The following is a 26,170-nucleotide window of genomic DNA, read 5'->3' on the forward strand; positions in this document are numbered from 1 at the left end:
GGGTAGGTACTTCATGTATGGATAAATTGTTTAGTAACACCGCTGTACCAGTACTTTGACGCAAGAAGAACGTTCAGTCAAAGCGAACATGAAAGAACTGTAGGAAGGACTGTGTTGATCGTTTATCTCCTCTAGACGCAACGCAAACATGCCTGGAAGTGACAGGAAAAAGCACAGGCATAGAAGTAGAAGTAGATCTCGTTCTCCGAGTCGAAGACGCAGAAGTCGCTCGCGTTCGCGCTCTCCGAGACGTAAACATCGAGATCGGCCATCTTCGCCCGTGGACCGTTCACGAGCAAAACCATCAGTGGAAAAAAAGAAGATTCCCGATAGAGAAGATGACAAAGGAAAGAAAAAGTAAGTGCCATAGTCTTCAAAGTGTAATCCACGTTTGGTTATTGTATTCCAAAGTAGCAGTGACATCTGTTTTCTTACAAGGTAAAGTTCATGCATGAGATGAGACGGGAGCAATTGCAGTTGTTTCTTGCCTTGTTCTTCAAAGAGTTCCGACTCGGTGAATCTCATTTGCGGGGTATTCTGCAATTTAGCCATGAGACACTTTGCAGAAAATTAAGTCTATTTTTTTATTCTGCAGAGTATGTCACAGGCATGCGTACGTTTCATTTGTAAATGTGCAAACCAAAAACCTCTGTGACACGTCAAAATATGGTAGTCCATTCCAAGGCTAGTGTTCACATTCGGTACCTGGGCATGGTGCCCGAGTACGATTCTCGTTGGGCACTAATGTGAACATACTATTTTTTCAAGTACCCACGCCATAATTCGGGCACGGTGCCTGTGCCGGAATATACGGTCTCGACCTTGTACTCGGGCACTTAATGGTACTTGAGTACTTTGGTTTTCTGTGTGTAAACACGACCCTAAATTTTTCCAGTGCTCAGGTACCAGTGCTTGGGCACTAAGTGTGAACACGGCATAAGGAGATCTTCACTAGAACCCACATCTAGCTTTGAGAAGGTCCTACTGCCATGGAGTGCATTGGTCTAGGTCTGGAATTCGCACACTGCTGGAAATTCAAGTTTGCTTGAGTTCATACTTTCCTTTAAACTGTTGGCTTTTAACAGCCCCCCCCCCCTCCCCCCCCAATATTCTGAGACCATAAATCCCAGTTGAAATGCCACTGCACATGAAGATCTCGTCAAGTTCTGAGTTACTCTACAGGCTGAGCCTTTTTAGTACAGAAGTTATCCACTCTTCAGATGGTTGTGTGAGGTTGTCCAGCTATCATTGTATCAATCATAACACAATTTTAATATACAAAATTGAGATATTAAAGCAGAAAATAAAGGATCCATCAGGGTGTTCATTAGGCATCGGAGATCGGAGAATTCTCCTTCTACTACGTAGAATTCTCCGACTAAATTTCAAAGGCCTGAAACTATTTTTTTATAAAGATGCGGAACCTTTAAAAATCATTCTCCAGTTACTATACACTATTCTCCTGCTATTACAATTCTTAATGAAAACTCTGATCCATGCACTATATATTGATCTTGTAGAAAGGAAAAAGAATTATTGAAAGCATTAGAAACGCCTGAGGAGAAACGGGCTAGGAGACTTGCAAAAAAGGTAATGAAATATAGTGGTGTAAGAAATCTTATAACAACAAATTTTTCATATGAAGTACTTATTGCTGTACAGTTTTATAAGTTTTGCTATATTTTGACCAGCCTATAGAATAAATCAAAATTAAATGCAGATGAGAAGTAAAAAGAGAAACCTACTGTATATTGTACATTTTACGTATGCTGCACACTAAAAATAATGTCTAAATATAGGACATTTACATTTTATTATTCACTTTTGTTCATTTTTATAGCCTGTTTACAAGGCTTCAGAAAGCCAAATGTTTCCTACAACCTAGAATCTAAAGTAATCTTCAGGGTAAAAAAAAATTAAATTAAATACTGTTTTGTTCTTACAGGAAGCAAAGGAGAGAAAGAAAAGAAAAGAAATGGGATGGGATGATGAATATCTGGTAACTACAGAGATAATAACTGATGTTTTGTTTATAATAGTATTCTTGGTTTTCATGTTACGTGATAAAATTCTAACATCAAAATTCACTATCGTCTATGAAATTGAAATTCATAGCTTCTGTAGTTGAATGGTTTCGAATTTATTTTTTGATTGCGTGACAGAATAAAATGCCATGTGCGATTTTTTTACATAAGTTCAACAGTGTACTGTATTTATTTTCACTGGCTGGGGAGGGACAAAAATACCAGGGCAATGTTTCACTGACATAAACAAACCCACATGCTAAATTCAAGTTGTTTTGGTAATGTTCATTTTGAGCTAAAAATCACTTCTGCCTTTTTTCCACCGAGCCCTTCAATTATTCAAGGGAAGATGATTACAGCAAGGCGCCCAAAAGTGTGACCACTTTTAATTTATTCACATTCTTTCGTGCAGATTTAATCCAATCAGAAGTCAACTGCAAGCTATCCACGGCTTTTGATTGGATTAAATCTGCACGAAAGAATGTGAATAAATTAAAAGTGGTCACACTTTTGGGCGCCTTGCTGTAATTGAGGGGGAAGAACTAGTATCCCGTCCAGGAAGGAGGCAATGTTCCACTGCATTGAAGCGTTGGTCATGTTTTTATTTGCAACATTATTTCATTGCTTTATTGACATTCTGTACACTGACTGCAGTTTAAATATTATACATTTAATTTATAAAATTAAATTATATTTTTCTCCATGACATCACAAGATTGTCGTCAGTTTATTTTGTTATTAATAAATAAATTCCCATTTTATTTTCTGAGCCATTTTATTTTAATGTTATCGCAGGAATATACAAACACTGATAATCCATTTGGTGATGCTCATCTGCTTGAAACATTTGTCTGGCAAAAGGTACAGTAAGATTGAACGGTTATTTAGTACGTAACTAGACAGTCAAGTATTTATGTGTACATACAGTAATTTAAAAGGCAAGGGTGAAGGGAGAATATTGGCGGCCCCTGATAATGTCCTATATATTTCCTCAATAAAGTACGGTGGAACTTTTCAAGGTGACCATCAAATGTTGAGGCACACAAATCTGCTTATATCAATGGATGGTTAGTTGTAGTTCTTTAATAAGAATATGACTCATTGATCTTTTCTTCAAGTCAAAATAAAGATGGCTAAAATGATACAATGTGGTTGCATTAATGAGTTTTTTGTCAGACAGCTTTTCTTGAACTATTCACATTCACACTATTCAGTGACCAAGTTTAGCTAAAAACATAATGTGATTTGTCCCACGCTCGTGTCATGTTGAATAATTTCTTCACTATTTATCACCGAGCTTGAAATTTACCATCTTTATTATTTACTACACATTTGATGATTTCGACATTGCTGATCCTAGCAGTATGCAGGACGCGTGTCATATATCAACCTAGTAAATGGCCCAGCTCACAACGAGTCTCTCGTAGCTCAGTTGGTTAGAGTGCCCAACCGGTATCTGGGAGGCCATGGGTTCGATTCCCGTCGGGACTCAGATTTTTTCTTTGTCCCACGCTCGTTTCATGTTGAATAATTTCTTCACTATTTATCACCGAGCTTGAAATTTACCATCTTTATTATTTACTACACATTTGATGATTTCGACATTGCTGATCCTAGCAGTATGCAGGACGCGTGTCATATATCAACCTAGTAAATGGCCCAGCTCACAACGAGTCTCTCGTAGCTCAGTTGGTTAGAGCGCCCAGCCGGTATCTGGGAGGCCATGGGTTCGATTCCCGTCGGGGACTCAGATTTTTTTCTTTGTCCCACGCTCGTGTCATGTTGAATTATTTCTTCACAACATAATGTGATGTTTCCTATGTACATGCTGTTGGTACAGGCTATATCTAAGTTTATGTTCAATTCATTAAATAATCCATGTATTTTGGAATGTTAACAAAGCACAGCTGTTTAAAGAAAGGTTGTTTGTGTCAACAATATTTTTTGTTAAGTTTCCATTTTATAATACTTTCACAGAAGAGAGAAAAGGATGGAGAACAGCACTTAAAGGAAGAAGAAATGAGAAGAAGAGAAAAAATGAGACAGCAAGAAGCAAAAGTAAGGGTTAAAGGTTATTATAAGTAAAATGTTTATCATTTGTCAGTGAACTGTGCACAAGGAGAAGATAACATTACTTGCAACAACAGAGTATCATATGTAGTTACATGAAATTTAAATTCATCGCCAATAGATGAGCTTGGAAACTGGGACCGGGCAATTCAGGCACAGCAGAGAGGTATCCATGGCAACCCTGCAAGTGGGAACCGCCTCCTGAAGTGGCCGCCAACTGGCACCATCTCACTGAATAGGCTTCAGTGGACAATTCTTACCTAACCCTATACTTACCCACACGCACAAACCACAAGGGCGGGAAGGGTAAGAGCAAGAATCTGCTACAATTCGCTCTGGTGATCTGCAACGATCAGCGAGAATTATTAAAGCTATTGATCCGCAAAGACAGCATGTTAAGTGACCCAGAACATTGGCTCAAGGTTAACTTTATACCTGCCAACTCTCATGCCTTGGGCGTGAGTCTCACGCCTGCGAGTTGAAAACTTCGATCTCACGCCAACTCACGCTTACGAACCAATTTCTCACGCCTAGCCGAAAAATGTGTCTGAGTTATTACAACCACAAACGACACACTTTCCAAAAAAAAGTTAACTCAAACCACTGTGAGAAACGAAAACCCCATGTAAAATGAGTAAATGGCGATACTTTCCCCGAAATTGCAGAGTTTTGACAGAGAAAAGCATCGGGAACGAGTTCGCGTTTAGCAAAACACATCCACGCACTGAGATCGGGATATGTTCGGAACGTCTTCAGAATACTTCAGACGTCTTCGGAAAACTTCGAACATTGTCGTATCGTCTTTGGAAATCCTGTCACCCTCACGATAAATATCTCACGTCTTAAACCCAGAAAAAGTTGGCAGGTATATAACTTTGCCTAAATTGCATTAGCCTTAAATAATTTGTAGGTGTCAAATACAGTATTAGGGTTTACATGTATAAATGGGTACTGTCGAATTTAATGCAGGGGGTAACACTTGCAATGGACAAAGATCCCATCCAGGGAGGAGTAGAAACACTTCTGTCCCTTCATGCTACAGAAAATGGCCCAGACTCAGACTTAACCTTACATGTATGATGGTAGAAACATTTATTTCATTTGCTGAAGGACCAAGTCAATTAACAAGATTTTTTCGTTGTTATAAAATTTTCATTTTATTCTGTTTTACAGAGAGAATTGGAAAAAGTGAAAAAGAGAAGGATTGTAAGTATTCATGGCAAACATGTCATGTATCACAAGAACTAACTGCATACATTGATTGGGGGCAGACCGCAAATGGAGATACAGTGCAAAGCAACTTTTCTTACACTTTCATGTATCAGAGAAAAAAATACATTTCAAGTTTACTTGAATGCACCACACAATTTTTTTGTCAAGATTATTCTACTGTTACAGTACAGATTCCTTGTTAACTGAATGATACATGTAACCTACCTGGTTTCTATTTTAACTTTGTAGGAAAGAGAACATGAAAAGCAAATGAGAGAAGAGGAAAGGGTAGGATACAAAATATAAAATTATAATAACAAATGTTGAAATCATTTAATTTGTAATATTACGCTGATTACTGAAGCAATTTAATTTAGCTCAACCAATTTGCAGGACTGAAACAGCTTTAACCAAGTCCCATGAATGATTGGCTGTGTTATGACATATAAATTTGTGTCCTCCCCTGTTTTAATTTTTTTTTAAACTCACATTTTAGGAAACTCTTCAAAGAGAAAAAGAAGCAAATTCTTTCAAAGAATGGGAAGAACAGGAGGATAAGGTACAACTGCTTATTAATCTTAATAACATCATTATTTATTCTTCAATCATTTTTACTTCCAATGTATGCCTGATTTTTGTTTGTTCTCTTTGCATATACAGTTTCACTTGGAGCAAGCAAAGCTGCGTTCAAAGATTCGAATCCAGGATGGCAGAGGTCTGTATATATATTTTTTATTTTTTTCATAGTGAAACCTCCTCTGACTAGTATTTTCAGAATAAGCATCTGTAGTGAATTTCCCATTGTTTCATTTTCTTACTTTCAGCTAAACCCATTGATCTACTTGCTCAGTATGTCAGCACAGATGATAATGACTTGGAAATTCAAATGCATGAGCCATACACAATTTTAGTGGTAAGCAGTGTTGAGTAAAATAATAATTAAAATGTTTCTGACAAATGCCTTTAAAAAATTAAAGTAGTGACCAGTTTAGTTTGAAAATTGACCGGCTGTGAAGTACCCATTGTAATGTTATAGACAGTTTAAGGCCTGGCGCACGCTACTGGTGTACACGACCGTAACATCGTCCCAGTGCACGATATTCGTGCTTCGGCGAATTGCACGGTTTGTGTGCATAAAAAAACAATTTAGGCACAGCTTGGGCACAGTTTAGGCACAGTTCATGCACAACTTACGCACGGTTCAGGCACGATTTAGGCACGGTTCAGGTACGATTTAGGAACGGTTCAGGCACGATTTAGGCACGATTTAGGCACGGTTTTACGCCAGATTTTAATGCATTGTGAATGTACTACAATAACGAACTTAAAGATTTTCTCAGTGCATTTTAATTGGTAAAATGTCGAAGACGATAGCGTTAAGAATGCGTTTCGATTTTTCTTCTTTTTCGCTGAAAGAAAATTTTTTTCTAACACCTTGGAACAGGTTGTGAAAGTGGCAAAAAAATAAAGAATGTTTGTACGTGCTATCAGACTCACGATTGCTTCAATTCATGATCTTGCTAGCAAATATTTCATTGCGTGACAAGCAGCTTGTACTGAATATACAAGCCAACAGGATAGGTACTTGGTGATTTCCATTTTTCAGACCATTAAAACTTGTTATCAGCTGATGGCTTTTTACCTCGTTAACAGCATTGAACTACCATCACAATTTCTGTTACATAATTGTACATTTAACTGGAAAACTTGTTTAGCACAACAACGAAATCGTAGAACTGCATTTGCATGCTAGCTAGACGAGCCCTAGACGAAGTGTCTGTGTTGACAGACTTTGTTGACTTAACTTTAATGCAATTACAGACTGGCCAATCAGAAACTTTGGTTCTCACGGTTGAAAGTATAATCCTTGAGAAAGTCCGGCTGGTGTGGTTCATTCTCGGTCGGTATAAAACGCAGACCATGCAGACTGCAGACTGCAGACTGCAGACCGTGCAGACCGTGCAGACGGTGCAGACCGTGCAGACTGAGTAATTTTTTTTTCTTCTTTTTTCACATTGTGTTTCACAAAACTTTTCACGAACGGTTTCCGAAGTTCGTTTGAAATTCGCGAAGTTCGCTACGAACTTTAGGGGGAATTTCATTAAGTAGTTGTCAATCAAATTACGAACTTCGAAACGAAATTGTGAATTTTACGTGCAGCGAAAGGTTGAGGAGTTCGCAAGTTGAGAAGAAGTTCGTCCTGTTTGTTTAATTTGGTGAAATGAATCCGTTCACGGTACAAGGAAAGGCAATTTCAAGTCCAGGAAGGCAGGAAATCATCTAAAGTTGGCTTCAAGGTCAAGGATTATTTTATTTAGCTTCCAGCTTGTTGAGTTTTCTTCTACTGTCAGAGAGCGCGTTACACTGTAAACATTGGAACATTTTAAGTTATAGGTAAAACGAACTGGTCGGATATAGCAGTTTATTTGTTAAGTTCAGGTTTCTAGTTCAATTTTATAACGTAAACAAATGCTTCAGTTGGTAGTTATGCATTGGGAATAGAGGGTTTTCTTGAGAAATCCCCCAAAATTTTTTACACTGTCCTTAATAATAAAATATAAGTAATTCGTAAATAAATACACATTTCAAATGTTCCAAAGCAAGTGTTGTTTATTAGTAAAAAATTTTTTAACCAAAGCTTATTTTTTTTGCAAATATAAATTATTTCAGAGGAACAGAGTTTATCACGAACAGAAATATGGCGTGACTTGCGTGTTGTGTAAACACAGAAGTATAACAACACGGAATTGAAAAGTTCTGGTTTTCCGCAGATTTTCCAAACTGATGCGTATTCAAGAAGGAAAACGTTTTTTTCTCTTTAGAAGATTTTTACAGCACACACAAACAGTATTTTTATATGTAAACCGGTTTATCTGTTGAAATTTTTCCTTCAAAACTGCACACGGCAGAACTTGTAATCTATTTTTAGTCGGGTGTCGGGTGACATTGGGAAAACTCAGTTGTAACATTCACAAACCATTTTCAGGGCAGCCTTGCTTTTTAGTCCGTTGATGTCCTGCCTTACTGGACTTGGGATTGCTTTTTGCTGTACCGTGAACGGATTCATTTCACCAAATTAAACAAACTGGACGAACTTCTTCTCAACTTGCGAACTCCTCAACCTTTCGCTGCACGTAAAATTCACAATTTCGTTTCGAAGTTCGTAATTTGATTGACAACTACTTAATGAAATTCCCCCTAAAGTTCGTAGCGAACTTCGCGAATTTCAAACGAACTTCGGAAACCGTTCGTGAAAAGTTTTGTGAAACACAATGTGAAAAAAGAAGGAAAAAAATTACTCAGTCTGCACGGTCTGCACCGTCTGCACGGTCTGCACGGTCTGCAGTCTGCAGTCTGCAGTTTGCATGGTCTGCGTTTTATACCGACCGGTTCATTCTGTTGAAGCAGAGAGGAATATCGCCCTGTTTTCCTTTGGTTCATGATTTAGGCAAGCTTTTTAGTTGAGACTTTGAGACTTCTGATTGCAACAACATTTATTTCAATAGAACAAGCATAACTTATCAGTTTTTACAACGTTTAAAAAAGATCAAGTATCGCTCGATATTTGCGCTTCAATTTGACTTCAGATGGTTTGATCTAATACCTTCACTTAACGTATAACTTTTGGATGCATAAAACAACCAGTTACAAAGAAAGTAATCTTTCATCCTTTCATAGTGAGCTTTCTTTTTTTTTCGTGAAGGATGGGCACATCTACCCGCAATTGCAAGTTGTAGATCTTTAGTAAATAAATAAACTCTAAGGTAAGCAATTTATTTGTATCTTTTGACTTTTTTCTATGTAGTTTTCTAATCTGATCACTTTCATTTTAATATAGAAATTTACTTTAAAGTTACACAGTCAATGTAAATACAAACCTTACCTTTTCTTGACAACTGAAATTTGATTTCGGGCCAGAACTCTTGTCGGGAAATTTTCTCTTGCACGATTTAGGTTTTGGTACAGTTCAGGCACAGTCTAGGCACGATTCTGATACAGTTTAGGCACAGTTTATGCACGGTTTGGGCACAGTTTATGCACACTTTAGGCACAGTTTGGGCACAGTTTATGCACAGTTTAGGCACGGTTTTAGCACGGAAAAGAGCGTTTTTGTGGTTAGGAAACGATGGTCTAACATCGAAAATCTAGAATTATTTTGAAAAGGGATTGTATTATCTCAGCAAAGCTATGACTGACAAAAAGCCGATTCTATGTCAATTAGAGATATGGTGTTTTTGAAACACAAAGATAAGTGGATAGAAAGAACAAGCGAGTTTTAGAATGCACGTTTCGGTGAAAACGAATACATCATCTTGTGGGTCGCAAAAGTGATCAGGTGAAAAAAAGGTCCTCAGCTTTTTATAAGGTGAGCTTTTTTTCAAGATTCAGAATGTACATAGGTTAAAGATTCTCTCTATGAAGTTTTATTACTGTATTCCTTATTAAAGTCGAGAAATCCTAAATGTGCCTATGTTAGACCCATAAATGTTACGCGCCATGTCAAAAAAAGCCGTTTTCAACAGTGTTTTTTTTTAATTATTTTTCGTCAAGATACACTTTAAAAAGAAAATAAGTCTTCCAGAAGAAATATCTTTGATAGTTTAAAGTTGTGTTCAAATCTTAACAAAATCTCAATTTGGACAGCTTAACTACAGCATTTTAAAGTCAAATGTACAGCACTGAGCACCAGTAGCGTGCGCCAGGCCTTAAGTCAGCAGGTAACAGTCAATAAAAGTTCAATAACACCAGTGGCAAGGTGTCGTGTGCAATTCCAGAAAATATCTTTACCCACCCCACAGATGTTCATTGGAAATTTTGAAGGGTAGTGGGTCTTCAAATTGAAAATCTTTTAGTAAAGTATGAACCTTGTAATAAGTGGAATTTCCAGAGGGGTGAGATAGTTAAAACAGGTGGTATGGATATTTTCTGGAACAACTCGTTGTCATTAAAGCAATGATCCCCGCAACAATGTCATATGTTTATTATTCAGGGACATCAGTTATTCTTTAGATATTAAGAACCCACATAAATTTACAGTTTTTGCTGTAGATTAAAGCTGCACCTTCATTTTGAAGGTTTGTGTATAATATATTTTTCCCTCTGAAACAGGGACTTACAATAGATGACCTGGAAGATTTGCTAGTAGACATCAAGGTCTACATGGAGTTAGAAGAGGGGAAAAATGCAGAATTTTGGAAGGTACAGTAACTTAAAAAAAACCACTTTTGATTATTAACTACGAGTCATTTTAAAAAAAATCTGATTTCTTCATAATTATTTTATTGCATATTATACACCGGTGGACTTACTTAGTTCAAAGATTTATATTTCGATCATGGATCAATGTTGAGATTTGGCTTAAACTGTTGCTAAAAAATTTTTCATTGAGTGCTTTGGCTTGTTTCTCGTCCTGGTCAATTGATTTCTTGCTGAAACGTACATGTAATTGGTCTGTAGTCACCTGCAAAATTTCAAATGTACTTAACTTAAACACTTGCCAGCATTATTTTTGTTCTTGCCCTTGCAAAATATTAATATTCAAGGATTTGCTCTTATTGCTCCTGAGCTGTTATCTTTAGGTTTTGTAAAACTGAATGGCTTTAGTTAGTTCTTTCCATTTGTTTCAACAAAATATGCTGTTTCCATCTCTAACATGATTAGCAATTGCAGATTTCTCAGTCTTTTTTTACACCTTAATCATCAAAGAACTGTGCGATTATTGATTAACACATCACGTGTTAACGAATCATATTAATTGACACTATTAATAGGTACATACGTGTACTGTGCAATCGCCTAGAGTCTTGATCAATCAATGTACTGAATAAAAACTTTAATTTACTTTGCTATTCACCTTGTAGAAGCTTTAATTTTACAAACTACCGGTAAGCAAATGATAAATCTTTACATTTACTGGTAATTTGAAAGTTGCAAGTAATAATAAGCAACTGCTTCCTTTGGTCAGAATTGGAAATGCATATTAAATTGTTTAAAATAAATCTTTGCAGGATATGACAATCGTTTGTAGAGATGAGCTGCAGAAATTGAAAAAGGAAGATCCCAGATACAGTGGTAAGCTAAAATCACCTTCTTATCAATGATACAAAGAGACTGATTGGTACCACCATAATTGGATTATAGTTAATGCCCTCATTACAGTCATTTAAAATGTGCAGCTCTTTGGAAAACCTGGCAAATACAATGTAGACTGACTCCCCCTTTTCTTTGAGTGGTGGGTATGGCTACAAGTTTTGTAGGCTATGACAAAGCACAACAGTATACCTGCCAACTCTCACGCCTACGAGTTGAAAACTTCGATCTCATGCCAACTCACGCTTACGAACCAATTTCTCACGCCTAGTCGAAAAATGTGAGTTATTACAACCAAAAACTACACATTTTCCAAAAACTGTAATCTCAAACCGGTGTGAGAAAATAAAACACCTGATGTAAAATGGGTAAATGGCGATACCTTCCCCGAAATGACAGAGTTTTGATGCAAAAAAGCATTGGGAACAAGGTCGTGTTTAGCAAAACACGTCCACGTACTGGGATCGGGAGATGTTTGGAACGTCTTCGGAAAACTTCAGACATTGTCGTATCGTCTTCGGAAATCCTGGCACTCTCAGGATAAAAATCTCACGCCTTTGAACCAAAAAAAGTTGGCAGGTATACTGAACAGTTTGCTCAACCTCATCTTCTATGACGTGTTGAAGTTTATCATAATGTAGTGCAAATACCAGAAATCCCTTTTCAGGTTTTAGGTGATGCAGAAAGCTTTTTATTATTAAGATATCCTTATTATTCTCATTACAGACCAAATGGATCGACGGGAGAGTATCAATGCATCTGTCAATCAAGACGTAGCAGGCATTTTTAATGCCAAAACTTACAGTCAACTAATAGCATTACATAAGCAGATCACTCAGAAGATTGCTAGTGGAGATGCAGTGGACATAGGTAACCATCTCTTGTAACTAGCATGTGTGAGAGGCATGGTGGCCTAATGGGTAGTGCACTTGACTCTGGATCTGGCGGTCTGGGCTCTGGCTGGGGTCACTGTGATATGTTTTTCGACAAGGCACTTACTTGGGTAGTCACAAAGTGCCAGGCAGTGAGGCAGCCTGCAATCCATTTCAATTAGCCTAAGTAGCACTTCGGTTAGCCTAAATAGCAGTACTTCAGTTAGCCTAATTTTTTTTTTAATGCTTTATTGAATAAACAAACATAACATACAATACAAGTGATAAATAAAAAAAAAGAAAAAACTATATACACGAAAGCAAAAAGCAAAAATAAGTACATTCAAATACATTCAAAATGTAAACAATATAACATCGAAAGAAACAGAAAAACAAATAAATGCTAGGCGCTTTAGTTAGCCTAAATAGCACTTCGGTTAGCCTACATGCCTCGCTGCCTTGCCTCGCACACCTCGCACGGATGTCAATCTATTTAGGCTTTTTCTTTCACAGTGCTTCAATCTCTACACCCAGTTGTATAAATGTGTGCCTGCATATTTAATGCTCGGGGTAACAGGCAGGGTTTTCAAAACAAGCCGGTGACTGCCGGAGTTGCACCAGCTATTTGATTATACATGTATGTTGCCAGTTACTGAGGCCATAGCAATCAGCTTAAAACAAACTAGCCTGGCATTGTAACAGCTGCCTTCTCTTCAGTTGCTGATGCCTACTTCAAAACATTTTGAAACCCCTGGTAACCTGCAATGGACTTGTATCCCATCCAAGAAGGAATAGGAAATACTTTTTGTTGCAAGCTCAATGCTATGAAAACAGCAAAAGTAAATTAAAGAAATTAATCTGTTTCAGGTTACTGGGAAACACTACTGCATCAGCTAAAAGCTTACATGGCTAAAGCCAGGTTGAGGGAATTTCACCAAGCTATGCTAAGGAAAAAGCTAGATGAACTGAAGAAACAGGTAAGCTAAGAAAATTCACTGGTCAAGTAATAAAAGAGGTGCAAAGTGTTCAAAATTACTACTCATGCTGCATCCACCAAACTCATTTTCCTTAATATGTAGGTTTAGACTGTACTTTTACAGTAATGGTCCTTTGCAACTTTTTATATAATGAAATTCTTTTCTTTCTCCAGAAATCAGAAATGGCTAAACAGTCATCAGATGAATCAGAAAGTGAATCGGAGCCTGACGTAAGGGAAGACAAATCAGAGTCTAGAGACGAACCATCTGTCTCTCACGACGATCCACCTGAGGGGGATGAAACTGAAGAACAGAGTGAAACCAAACCTGATGAAGAAGAGGAGACAGAAGCTAGTGTTTACACAGAACAGGATCTTACAGAAGAAGGTTCATTTTCAAAAACATTACGTTTCCCAAACCGATTACCTTTAAAAATGATTTCTTTAAAGTGCTACTGCGATGAAATTCGACTGTTTCCTTTCGTGGCCGTTTTAACATATCATCAAGAACTCTATATGAGCAGAAAATGCCGTTATTTTTCAAATATCTCTTTTCTTTCCAGAGATATTCAAGTTTTTAAAATATACAAATTAGCAAAGTTGTGACGTCATAGACTCAACCAAATTTGATCAAATATAAGATAGTGATATCTCAGCATTATCACCCTGATTTTTTCTAACACTTTGCTAGTTTGTTTCACAATATGAACTTAACAATTTGTTGCCATGGCAACAAACTAGTTCCAGATCCCTCGATGCTAAAGGTTTTTGGCCATTGGCATTTCTTTCAATTTTGCCGATGATACTTTACATGCGTGCTTGGCAAGCATATGAATGGATTAGGCAGGCGTACTGGTTTTTCCGAATGAAAAATTAAATTGGTGGGGATGGAAAAGAGTTAGTTGCAGTAATTTTGGTTCACCTGAGAGAGTTGCCAAGTTTCGGTCGGAGAAAAATGATGAGAAAACTCAATTTGTGATAGGGTGAGTAGATGACGTCATCAATCCTCTATTTGATTTTACGTTTTTTTGCTAAATCTCTGGAACTAAAAAAGATTTTGAAAACGGAAAACGCCATTTTGAATCTTTCGTTAAATACTCTATGAAACACCTAAAATTTCAAGGGGTGAAAATTTGATCTTAAATGCTGCTCTAAGAATTTATTGTTAATATCAAGAAAATATAATCTAGTTACCAATTTTAGTTATTGAAATTGAAAGAAGAAATTATTATTAAATAATTTTGTTAATCACTCTTGGCAATTAAATTATTGCAAGCTGCCAGAAAGCATATTTTTGTGCCATAAAGCAAGAGTATAAAAAGTTGAATATGTGGACAAAAATTAATTTGATAACTCATTTTTTGGATTTCCTCTAATAATAACTTTGCTTTGAAACTCAGACAAATTTGAAGCAATATGATTCATTTCCAGGCTGATAGATGATTACTGGTAGTTTGTTTTTTGTTGTATTCTCATGAGCTGTGGAGACAAGCTATAATTTTGATTGGCAAATTATCAGACTACTGTAATTATATTAAAATAAATGATCTACCTTAGGTCCTAAAAGCAGCTGTGCTATTAAACCATGTTCACAGTTGCCCAAATTTTTTTTCCTCTAGCTAGTTCATGTTTGTACAAATCTCATTTTGTGTGATTCTGCTTAATCGTCAGGTTATGCATCATATGACGCAGGAAATTACAGTCCCAGAATGTTGAAGTTTAATGACGTCGAAGAGGTTAATAAGAAACACTTTTTATTCTGTCTTGTAAATAAAGGAAAAAAGTTTGTTCAGTGCTGTTGTAGAAAACAAGTTCACATTGTAAATACATGTACTAACTGTTAACAATACATCATTAAAAAAGAGCTTAATATTAAGTTCATTTTGTTATACTTTGTAGGGAATGGTTGTTGATCCAACTGAGGATTGGGAACAGCTTGTGAGTACTTTTGATACAATTATATATAAATTTGAACTTATATTTTTATCCCAAAAGGCCTTAAGACTTGCCATTAAGATATAATATAACCAACCCTCCAAGCTTATTATTTTAACAAGCTTATTTTTTCCTTAGTAGCCATTTGGCCACTGACTGCTCAAGTTTGGTCTCCAGTGAAAAATTTTAGTTGCTAAATTAAACTCATGTTTTCAATCCTTCTTCTCAGTTTTAGTTACCAGGCTGGCGACTTCAGTTCCAATTTAGTTGCCAGCTCCAAATTTTTGTCACCATGGTGACTAAAATTGTCTTACCGGTAACTTGGAGGGTTGATAACGCACATACTACATGTACACAATTATTAAGTTCTTTCAACTGAATAACAGTGGAATTACTGCATTGCATTTAGTGACATTAAAATTGTTTTGTAGGAAATGTTGAGACAGGAAGTCTTAAGTGGAGGGACAGCAGCTGTGGTAAGTTTCTTATTTGCTACTGAAATCTTATCTTAGTTGAACTTCTAAGGTAGGTCTAAGGTCTTACCTTAGTTTCTTCTTAGTTTCTTCAGCCCAGTAAGAAGGCCGACCCAGTTTGTCTTGACATACCATCTCATTCCTAAATCTCCTGTTAATTTGTTTTTGTGTTCAAATAAAAAAATGGGCTGAACCAGATGGCAAGATCTGAGTGCAATGCTGAGAGCTCAGTACTCAGAGAAATGGAAATTCTTAGAAATTGAATAACAGTTCTTCCATATAAATGGCTTGTCCCATCTACTTAATGTTTGTGTTGGTTTAAGTGTAATCTGCACAATCTGGTCATGTGTAACATGGACAACATCCTGGCTGCAACCAAATTAAATTTTCATCATATGAATGCAAGCCCAGGATTAGGAGGTGCTAAAATAGAGCCTACCTAATAATATAAACAGGATTGCATTGTCATGTTCTTATTTAATGATAATGATAATGAATTTATATAGCGCATTTTTCATGTGTATGTTGGTTTTTTTTTTTTTTTTTTTTTTTTTTTTTATATGTTCAAATGCGCTGTACACCAGACCACAACACCGGGAGCTTCGTGCCCTACTCTTTTCGAATAGTGTGTGGGTTCTTTAACGTCCCCTGTTATAAGACTGAAGATACAGGAGACGGGACCTACGGTTTATCGTCCTTTTCCGAGAAGACTAGAATGTCTAACCATTTGCAGATGTAATTTCAAAGGCAGCACAAAATCTCCTCAGTTATTTTAAGACCCTGAGTGTTGGTCCGGTCTGGGGTTCGAACCCACGACCTCCCGCACAGCAGTCCCGTGCTCTACCAACTGAGCTAACCAGGCGGCGGTAAATTTTTTTTTTCTACATTTAACTTAACATTCTTTAAACATAGTAAAATTTTTATTTGATGTTTTCTTTTTTTGTTACTTAAGGACAAGTGCATGGTGTCAGCAGGGATGGTTGCAACAGAAGCCAGCAAAGGCATGGGGCCTGATGAGGAATCATTTAATGTCCTTGTACCTGTTACACATAAGGTTTGTGCTTTCTACATAGGTCTTAGCTTTTTTCAATTATTGTGTCTGTCTACAAACCCCTATTGCCCATACAGCCTACATGTTGCTTGCAGAAATACCAACCAGGAGATCGTCAAGTTCACATTGAGCTACATGTACCTCATCTTCATCCCCCAAAACGGAGTGAACTACCAACATTGACCTACCCTTTAAAGATATAAGGTCGGCTGACAGCGTCAGAAGACTTGGGCAGTAAAATAAAAAACCTAGTAAAAAAGTTGAGGATGATGTTAAGATCCGAGAGAAAAAGGATCCACTAGTCCTGATCAACCAACAAAGTGTTGTTTATCATTTTATTCAAAATGTGGCTTGTGCAATTCAAGCTATGTCAGGTCACATGCTGACACTTGTACCAACACATTTATTTAATGAACATCAGAGCTCAGCCATCAGAAATTACTTATTAAATAATAAAAGAGAGAAGACAATCTGGAGCCTAAGAATCTTGAAGACAAGTGCAAGACGAAACTTGACTGCCTTATATAAAATGCTATATATCCCCTAGTTTGGTCATTTGCTATTATACTCACTTGTGATTTACATTTAAGTATATGGTCAGTTGTTCTCTAAGCATTGTTAAAGATGAATTCCAGTCTCTGCGCGGCTGCAATGTTTATGTGAGCCCACACGAAAGGAATGTTTACAAGCAAAACTAAAAATTCCGCGACAAACTTACCTTTTTCTTCATTATTAACGCCAGATATCCTTGCAGAACAAATAATAGCGAGTAGAAGAACCTTGACGCTATTTCAAACCGACGTTTCAGCTCATAGGAAATTCTTGAATGAAACAAACTGTAATGGCGGACTAAAAAAACTTCATGTATGCTGTCACCGAAGTGTAACGTTTCAACGAATTCAAAACAAAAACGAAAACAAACCCCGAGTCTGCGCAGTACGGACTGGAAATCAGCTTTAAGAAGTTGTAGTTAAAGATAATATTGGTGCGGTATCATTATCATTATTTGCATGTATAATGAACACCATGAAAATATGGAAAAATTAATTGTTTCTTCCTGACAGACTTACCTCTGGGCAGACAAGTATCGACCTAGAAAACCACGCTTCTTTAACAGAGTGCACACTGTAAGTTTGAGTTAAATGTTTTTAATTTGCTATTAATGCTAATGACAGACTTAACCTCTACTTCTGGTCAGACAATACAGACCTAGGAAACCGCGAAATCGCTAACTTAGTGCGCAGTAAAAGTTTATAAAATAATTTCATTTTCAATAAATTAATTTCAATAATCATTTCAATTTCAACTCAAACCCTTAAAAATTTTATTTTATTTTGCGGTCAAATTTAAATAAACAACAGTCTTGATTTAATTTAAGCATAGCTGGTTGAACTAAAGTTTAGCTTTGAGACTAAACTGAGAATGTGTCACAAAAATAGTCATAGTTTATTACCATGCTGGGTTTGAAATTATTCATACCAGTACTTCTCCTTTGTAGGCTTGTATTAAAATGTAGCACTTGACCCTCTATTTCTTGTCTTTTCTTCACTTTGACAGCTTAATAAAATTGGTACATAATTATACTTTTTTCTCTGTTTTCTGTAGGGATATGAGTGGAATAAATACAATCAGACACATTATGATAGTGACAATCCACCACCTAAGATAGTTCAAGGATATAAGTTTAATGTAAGTTGCTTAACCTTTTTATATCTTTCTCTTATTCAATAAAAATTTCTGCCAATATGTTAGGAAATTACAAGTAGAGATTTTCTTTGCGTGTTTTTCAATCAATAATGTCAAGTTTAATGCAGTTGATTATAGAACTTAGTGATCATGGTTCAAGATTAACTATTTGTCAAGGCAAATCTTTTTAACAGGAATTCATGAATGCTATATACCGTCCAGTGCAATAATTTTTTAGGGGTTAACTTGGACTTGGACTCCCATTCTGAGAGGAGTAACAATATCTCAGGAGTTAAAATAAAAGCCTTACTTGCTTGAATTACAAGAGGGTACCCTTTGTTGCAATATTCACTTTGTTGAGAAATTACTTATGTACCAAAATGGAACTGAGAAAACAACAAAGCCATAGGCCATAGTGCATTGTTGGGAAGCTTTTTTTGACCCCTAAAAGATACCGTTTATCATGCCTCGTTGATCTAGGGCACCAACAAAGAACATCATCCTTTTTTTAAAATTTTTTCATGTGCAGATTTTCTAATATCTGGTGTTCTATCTTGAACACTCAAAATGGGACCAAAATCTATAATTTACTGCCCTAAGCAAGAGGGCAAGCATCCCTGTCTACCGAAATGTTTTAATGTAGTTTACATTTTCCTCATGCCTGTTGGGGAATCGATAACATCCTGTTACCTAGCTTCTTTGTGCCTCGTGGCACATGTATAAGGCCTCAATCGATAACATGGTAGAACTTATATTTAGTAGATGTCAGTGAGCATTTTGCGTAAATTATTACAGTAAATGTGGTGTTTGTAGAATAACTTCCATTAACTATCATATCTCCTGTGAATGTTTTTTAAAATCAAATTTCTTTTTCTTATAGATTTTTTATCCTGATCTTATCAACAAAAGTGAAGCACCAGAATATTTTTTGGTAAGTCACTTAAGTTATAATTATTTAAAATAATCATATGCTGTTTATGCAGATTTTAATACATGTAAGTGTCATAATAATGCCTTTTTGATGGTTTTTGTACACTGTTTACTGTCAAAACAGGTGCACCACTCTGTTTAAATCCATAGCAGTTGGTTTTCATTCCCAGTTTCAAATTAGAAATTCTGAAATTTTTCAGCAATATTGTTCAATTTTTGCAAATCAAGGAATGATTAGTTCCTATCTTCGACCTTCTCACTTTGGTGAAAACAATGTTTTAGGGAAGAATGTGAACAATGTGGTCCAAGTGAATGAAATCTTTTTAAGTCTTGTCTCTGTGTTACATAATGGAGGCTATGGCTGAGTGATTATACAGTTAATATTCAAAATTAAGAATGTTATTTCCATTTCTTAGTGGAATGCTTCATTTGTCATCGATAAATGCGTTCTCTCTTACAGGAACAAAGCCCAGGAGATTCAAAAGACTTTGCCCTCCTCAGATTTCACGCAGGGCCCCCTTATGAGGTAAAGTATACTAAATAATTGAATGGACTATTAACATGATCATTCACAACCTTATTTGCATCTCTGGTAGTGACTGATGTACTCAATAGGTTTCTTTTGAAATCATCTCTAAGCTGTGGAGAAAATTACGGCAAACAAAGGGTCGCTCAACACCTATCACCCAGTTTGTATTCAACCTTTTGTATGACTGTACAGTTTGTTTTCTTGCATTTTTACTTCTTAAGATTTGTGTTAAAAAACAGACTTCTCAAGTTCAAGGGTTGCCAGGACTTAAAAATAACTTGAATTTTGCTTGCCCTGGCAGTAGCATGTTTGTTTGAGTTTTACTTTTTTCATAATTTACAGACAACTTGCCCATCAAGACAAGTGACAGGGGTGGATTGAGTGGGGGGACACGGCCCCCCTTTTTTCCTTGGATGTGTTTTAAAAATGGAGCCAACCGTCTTTTAAGAGTTTGTTGTGGGCATGGGGCGAGGTTGCTGCCTCGCCAAAATGTTTTCAACTTCCCCTTTCTGCATTTTTTAGTTTCGCCCCATTGTCGAAGACCAAGGGGCAGTTAGTCTGAGCGATATGAAGTAAACCCGAAAAAACTCGTAGCGGCAAAAAGTTTTCAAAAAGGGCAAAAAGGGCCCTGGGAAACAAGTCTTTCCAGACCATTTCCAAACGGCTTTGCAAATGCCGGCTCCTGATTAAGCAGAAACAATCCTTTGTTTTATTCTGCCCAATCGTCAAACAGTAACTTGGGCAACCAGACAGAACTATTTTTTGTAAGCCATGGTTGCCCTAAAAACTTTATGTCAAGTTGCATTGTTTTTCATTTGAAACCTTTATCAGCCTTGATTTTATTAATTAACTCCCTAAGTTTTCTATTTGCAGGATATTGCCTTCAAGATTGTCAACCGTGAGTGGGAGTATTCTCATCGTCATGGCTTTCGCTGCCAATTTCAAAACAATATTTTCCAACTCTGGTTTCACTTTAAGCGGTATAGGTATCGAAGATAGCAGACACTTTATTGTCAGTGTGTTTTCCTACTACAAATGATGTTACGAGAAAGTCACCTTATAAAGAGTTGATGGCAAAAACCGCAATGAACTCAGGGCAGTTTAATGAATATCACTGGTTTCATCTGCATTATTTTTTGTCTTAACTTACTCTGGAGTTCTGTATAAAGTTTGTGTAAATAAAACAAAAATATTTTAATTACTTTCAATTGCTTGTATATTTGAGGTATTTTGTAATGTCGTGCTGGCTATGAGAATAGCTCTAACTTTGCTTGTTAGAGTGCTCACCTCCCACCAATGTGGCCGGGGTTCGATTCCTGGACCGGACGTCATATGTGGGTTGAGTTTGTTGTTGGTTCTCGTCCTTGCTCCAAGGATTTTTCTCCGGTTTTCCTCCCTCCACAAAAACCAACACTTCTAAATTCCATTCCGATCGGGAATTCAAGGGCCACAGGTTTGTCAGTTGAAAGACTGTTAAGTGCTACCCTCGTAAAATAAATACGATTTATTTATTTATTTTTGCTTAGTGCTGGATAGACTAAGAATTTCAAAAAAAAGAACTGATGTAGAGTACCTAATAAAGAATCGAATTTAAAGTATTGCTCGTGGGAGTGAAAAGGTTAGGGATTTTCAAACTCACAAAATTAAAGAACTACTGTGAATCTCTTATAATTGCACTGTTTTATTAAAGGATATCGTACAAATTTACAGAGTATGGTTTTCTCTTGCTGCACTTTTAATAGTTACTTCTTTTTGCATCAACATTTGTTCCATTATAAGATCATAACACTCTTTATTTAGATAAATAATATGAATTTTCAGACAGCTTGTTAATTTTACAATCAAAGTGCTTAGTGAAAACATGATTACATGGCAACTGTGAATGTAATGTTTGTTTAAGAACTAGGTAATCTACTGAATGGACACTCCCTCTTAATTCTATTCTTAATCTTTAGCAACAATATTGAGCAATGATGATTCTGTTTTGCCATGCTTTAAAGAACTAAAAAGTAAAACAATAAAAAAGAGATTTAAAATGTACAAAAACAAGAATGTTTTTTTTTTTTCAAAAAAAAAAAAATGAGAATCCCTTTTACACATGGCATCCTTGGCTTTGTTGTTTCAAACATTAAAGAAAGAAAAAGAAAATTTTAAAAGTTTAAAGTAGATGAAGGTGAATATTTATTTAGTCATCGTGGACATCAATGATAAGAGGCGTCACAAATTCACTGTGACGAATTCCAAGTGAGAATTTTGGTTGGCTTGGTTTGTTAATGTACACTTTCTCAGGACTGTGAGCTCCTGGACCAGGCTTCTGAGTGGAATCTATAAGAGAGACAAGGCATTTGTTTAGTACATAATAGTACAAGGCATTGTTTATTTAAAATATCTCCATTCTTTCCAGATTTTGGTACCCTTGTTCATTTTAATATTGGCTGTTACTTTGTGGTTTCTTGGCCATACAATATGCATGTTTGAATGTAAGTTTGTTGATTGTGACTAAGTAATGCTCAGATTGTTTTGTCTAGTAAAACAGGCGGCGCTGCCCACTGTTTTGAAAAAGCCAATTGGTAGACATCAAATACGTACATTGTTCCAGAACACCCCCCTCCCCCTTTCTCTCGCTTGCAGCCCTCTGGAAATTCCAGTTAAGCTTCATACTTTTCATTAAAAATTTTAATCTTTTGACTCCCCCCCCCCCAGCTCAGAATTTTCAATATCCTAGAACTGCACAATGCAAAGTCATGTTACAGTAAGTTGGGTATAACATTGGAAGATGAACTTATTTAGGATCTGATCAGATCAAGCATTAAGTTTCTCAACTAACTTCACAACTCTTTCACTCTACAAAAAAGAAAAATGAAAAAGGGGAACATTTTTGAGTATGCAATACCTCCAGGCATGAAGTTTCTCTGAAGCATTGAGTAAGCAGGGTCTCTCCTTTTATTAACAGAAGGGTGTGTTGTGTTGTAACGCCCTGGTCCTGGAGTCTTAGCAAGATCCTCAGCAAATCCACCAGTTTTTGCTCGTGCAGTCATTGAGTAAGAAGCAGATGAATATTTTGAGGGAACTTTGGGGCCAAGAAGTGATGGCAGGGTGTACGAGTTAGGAGATGGAGTAGAGTCGCCTTAAAAGGAAAGAAAAACACTCGACTGTTAGAAGATATCAACATTTGTCTTAAGTTTGTAAATTATTAGTCAACATGCGAACTTTGAAGTTCAAACCCAACTAACGATTGCATTTTTGCTGCTGTCAATCAGAATCATGGTGACAACAGACAAACCCCGAAAAACAGAAACAAAGAATATCAATTGAAATCTACCAATCACAATCGAAAGGCGTGACCTTTTGACCCAGTTGAAGCTTAAGCAATTGACCTGGTGCTCAGCTTAAAGGCCCACAGTAATACAGGTAAAGAGGGGGAGCTATGTCACGGAGAACTTTTTTGTTTGTAATCGCTCTTACCGGTAATCTTTGTCAGTCGAAACTATCCTTGGTTATTTTTGCCTTTTTATTACTCCTCAATATATATTTTTTTTATGTTAGAAGACTGTTATTTTGAGGTTTCTTTCAATTTGGAAGTAGTCAGAAAATGGCTTAAACTATCATGATGACACTGCTCCTTCAACAACTTGCAATACTACAAAGTTGTGAGTCAAGCTGAAATGCATTTCTTTTAAAATGCATTTTCAAGCATCAGTTTTATAAAAGGCAAACTGCTTACGTTTTCTGTATCTTGTTCTTGCACCCATTGAGTACACAGGGGCATGTCTTTCCCCTTGTGGGTGGACCTTTTCCGGTGAATAGGCCCCTGGTGCTGGTGTCTTGAATGTATCTATAGAAAAAAATCAAAATATGGAAGTGAGAATTAATGCATTAAAATTTGTGTTCCTGTAAACACAACACTCAGGAAAGCTTTAACGTATTTCCGGTTAAAGGTCTACATAATTCTCAGCTTAGATAGGGGCCCATTACTCCTGCACTTATCTTATTTCTACAGTACAAGGAATATTTTTACTCTCTGCTGAATGGGATGCTACAAAAATCCATTGCAGGGATACCACCAGAATTTTTATAGAGAAGGTTAAGTGTTTTGGCCAATCACAAGCACAATAGGTGACCCCAAGTTGAATTAATTGCTAGTACTCAAAAATATCCATTATTCAATTTGACCCAGCAAAAACTCATTTATTTTCTTTAGATATCCTGGCAGGTACTCAAAACAATACCCAATAGCTAGTGAAGGCTGGGTACTGCATACAAAAAGCTTCATTAACACTGTCAAAAACACATCATCATAATGCCAGCCTTAACATGTAATTTATAATGGATATTTAAAATTTAAACACCTGTATTTTGTATGTATCTTCACATGGCATAAATATTTACCCAAAAAAATTTGCTTGAACATAATTTTTAAAACTGGACTTTTCTTTAAATGGAAATCATTGTTGAGAAAATTGACAGTGAACAATAATCAAGGTTGGAATTTTCAAAAAAACAAACAATGTAACATACTTTATATTATTATTTGTGGTGTGAAAAGCCTTCTTTACCAGGACGATGTATGGGAATTTTGGAATGGACTGAAAAAGATGTTAAATTCTAAAAATAAAATTCTGTGGTTGGTTTATAAAGAGTTCAACTGTCAATTTTGAATATTTAATGATCTTATTCAGTTAGCCTTTCTTATTTACCCCCTTAGTGAACAGGTGTTTGCATAAATTTAATATAAAAATGTTAGAAACTCGAGAATCCTTTCTTTCAAATTCAACCCCCGACGTACATAATTTTAAAAACAGCACGTTCCAATTACATGTGCGTAATGATCTCGATTACGCTGAAAACCCCGCATCGGATAGTGTCAATAAATGATAAATTTCAATTCTCCATTGTATGTACTTACGCCCATCTCGTTGTCGTCCCAACATCGAATAAGATGGCGTGCCATCGACACCCGTTCTTGTTATAATAGGGTCGATTCTATATCCTCCTGGTCCAGGGCTACAGTCCGTTTTGAACACTAAAAAGTTAAAAATATAAAAAATTATCAATGAATTCTATTGATACTGGGAAAACCCCAGGGAGCTAAATTTGTATATAAACACTGGATCGAAGTTTTATCTTTCTCGTTGCTTACTTGAATTTTCCAAGCGAGTTCCAAACGAATACGCCGGCTTCATGTGCTTTGTAAAATCGTGTTTTTGGAAACCACAGGTCGAAGGGAGACCATATCGTCCAGGCCCGGGTCCTGTGAAGAAAGGAAACAGAAGCAGATGAAATTAGATATCTCCTTAGTGATCCAAGCGGAACAGCGATAAACTGTAAACATAAGCTTACAAGTATTTATAACAATATGGGGCGAGAATGTCAAGCACGCTTCAAAAATGCCTCATTGCGAGCAAACAGTTTTGCATCGATCAGATCTTATTTAAACTTTTCACCCGCTTTCAAGGGAAAAGGTAATTGATAAGAGCGAAATGACAGTGAAATCAATTATCGAAGTGGCGAGCAGTGGCTGCTAATGGCCCTGAATATGCATCAGAGAGCAGCTGTATAGACACAAAGCTTCCGAATGATTTGTTTTGTTCAAGGGAAAGTAAAGAAATGTCTTATTGCACTTCCTTTGCCATTGATCATGAAAAAGATATATCCTATTGAGTATACTATAATTTTGAATCGAAGTTTCGCTACAAGCGGAAACTTGTACGTGAAGCGCCGGCTTGAAGCCTTGCGGGGAAATTATGTTGGCTAAATTACAAGTAACATCTAATAGAGATACGACTTAGTTCTAATTCGCTACAGTATTTTTCTTTTTTAAGTTAAGATCAGTTTAGACATTTTGTCGTGAATAATTTTCTTACCCAGACAGCGTCTATGAATGAAATAAACAACTTTCCTGGTTCGCGCGTGGCTTCGAACATGTATGCATGTAAACCACAAGCACTTTCGCTTTGCTTAGAAACTATCCGTAGAATAACTCAACCATCTTCACAGTCTTATTAAACTAAAGGTTGTAGTCTATTAGAAGACTTCTTCTGATGTTTGAGTCAGTTTACGATATGTTACAATGAAAGGCGAGCCACCACGCTTTGAAAGCAGAAGTTCTTATCATAACTCAATCTCACCTCGCTCCCTTGCTGCAATCGGCAAAACCTTCTGTTCCGCTTCACCAGTAGCCATATTTTATTTGGGCTTAAGATAAGAACGCCTGTGAAACAATTTTAAGAAAAGTTGCCGAAAATGTTACCACGAACTCGCCGCCGCAAATTCCGATGCGATTCTGCCTTCCTCTCGTTGTGCACAAAAACTTTTCTAACAA

At 36.6% G+C, this 26,170-nt stretch overlaps 2 protein-coding genes and 1 non-coding gene across 4 annotated transcripts; 2 read left to right on the forward strand and 1 right to left on the reverse strand.

Annotated features, from left to right (window-relative positions):
- The first annotated feature begins 58 nt into the window (after positions 1-58).
- On the forward strand, positions 59-21,806 carry LOC144660460 (splicing factor Cactin-like). Of its 2 annotated transcripts, none has more exons than XM_078521088.1 (24): positions 59-357; positions 1,521-1,590; positions 1,946-1,999; positions 2,820-2,885; positions 4,002-4,082; positions 5,268-5,300; positions 5,556-5,594; positions 5,803-5,865; positions 5,967-6,021; positions 6,131-6,219; positions 10,416-10,505; positions 11,315-11,378; positions 12,123-12,266; positions 13,136-13,245; positions 13,419-13,632; positions 14,916-14,980; positions 15,144-15,182; positions 15,611-15,655; positions 16,605-16,706; positions 17,768-17,830; positions 18,309-18,392; positions 19,270-19,320; positions 19,780-19,845; positions 20,722-21,806. In XM_078521088.1, exons 1-24 carry the CDS (start codon positions 149-151, stop codon positions 20,845-20,847), a joined length of 2,022 nt encoding a protein of 673 aa, XP_078377214.1. In that variant the 5' UTR covers positions 59-148; the 3' UTR covers positions 20,848-21,806. The 2 variants fall into 2 exon arrangements, with proteins under 2 accessions (XP_078377214.1, XP_078377222.1); XM_078521096.1 differs by having other exon boundaries at positions 206-369; positions 1,532-1,590.
- Positions 3,698-3,772, forward strand: Trnat-ggu (transfer RNA threonine (anticodon GGU)). Its single transcript has one exon. It is a non-coding gene; the product is annotated as a tRNA-Thr (tRNA).
- LOC144660869 (ciliary microtubule associated protein 1A-like) lies at positions 21,514-26,170 on the reverse strand. The gene is made up of 6 exons (XM_078521601.1): positions 25,977-26,170; positions 24,989-25,099; positions 24,755-24,871; positions 23,573-23,683; positions 22,742-22,975; positions 21,514-22,173 (listed from the first exon to the last, which is right to left on the reverse strand). The coding sequence occupies exons 1-6, from the start codon at positions 26,029-26,031 to the stop codon at positions 22,034-22,036; spliced, it is 768 nt and encodes a 255-aa protein (XP_078377727.1). The 5' UTR covers positions 26,032-26,170; the 3' UTR covers positions 21,514-22,033.

The sequence above is a fragment of the Oculina patagonica genome, chromosome 1, assembly GCF_052425735.1.
Source record: "Oculina patagonica isolate OP01 chromosome 1, crgOcupat, whole genome shotgun sequence".
Taxonomy (NCBI): Eukaryota; Metazoa; Cnidaria; class Anthozoa; order Scleractinia; family Oculinidae; genus Oculina; species Oculina patagonica.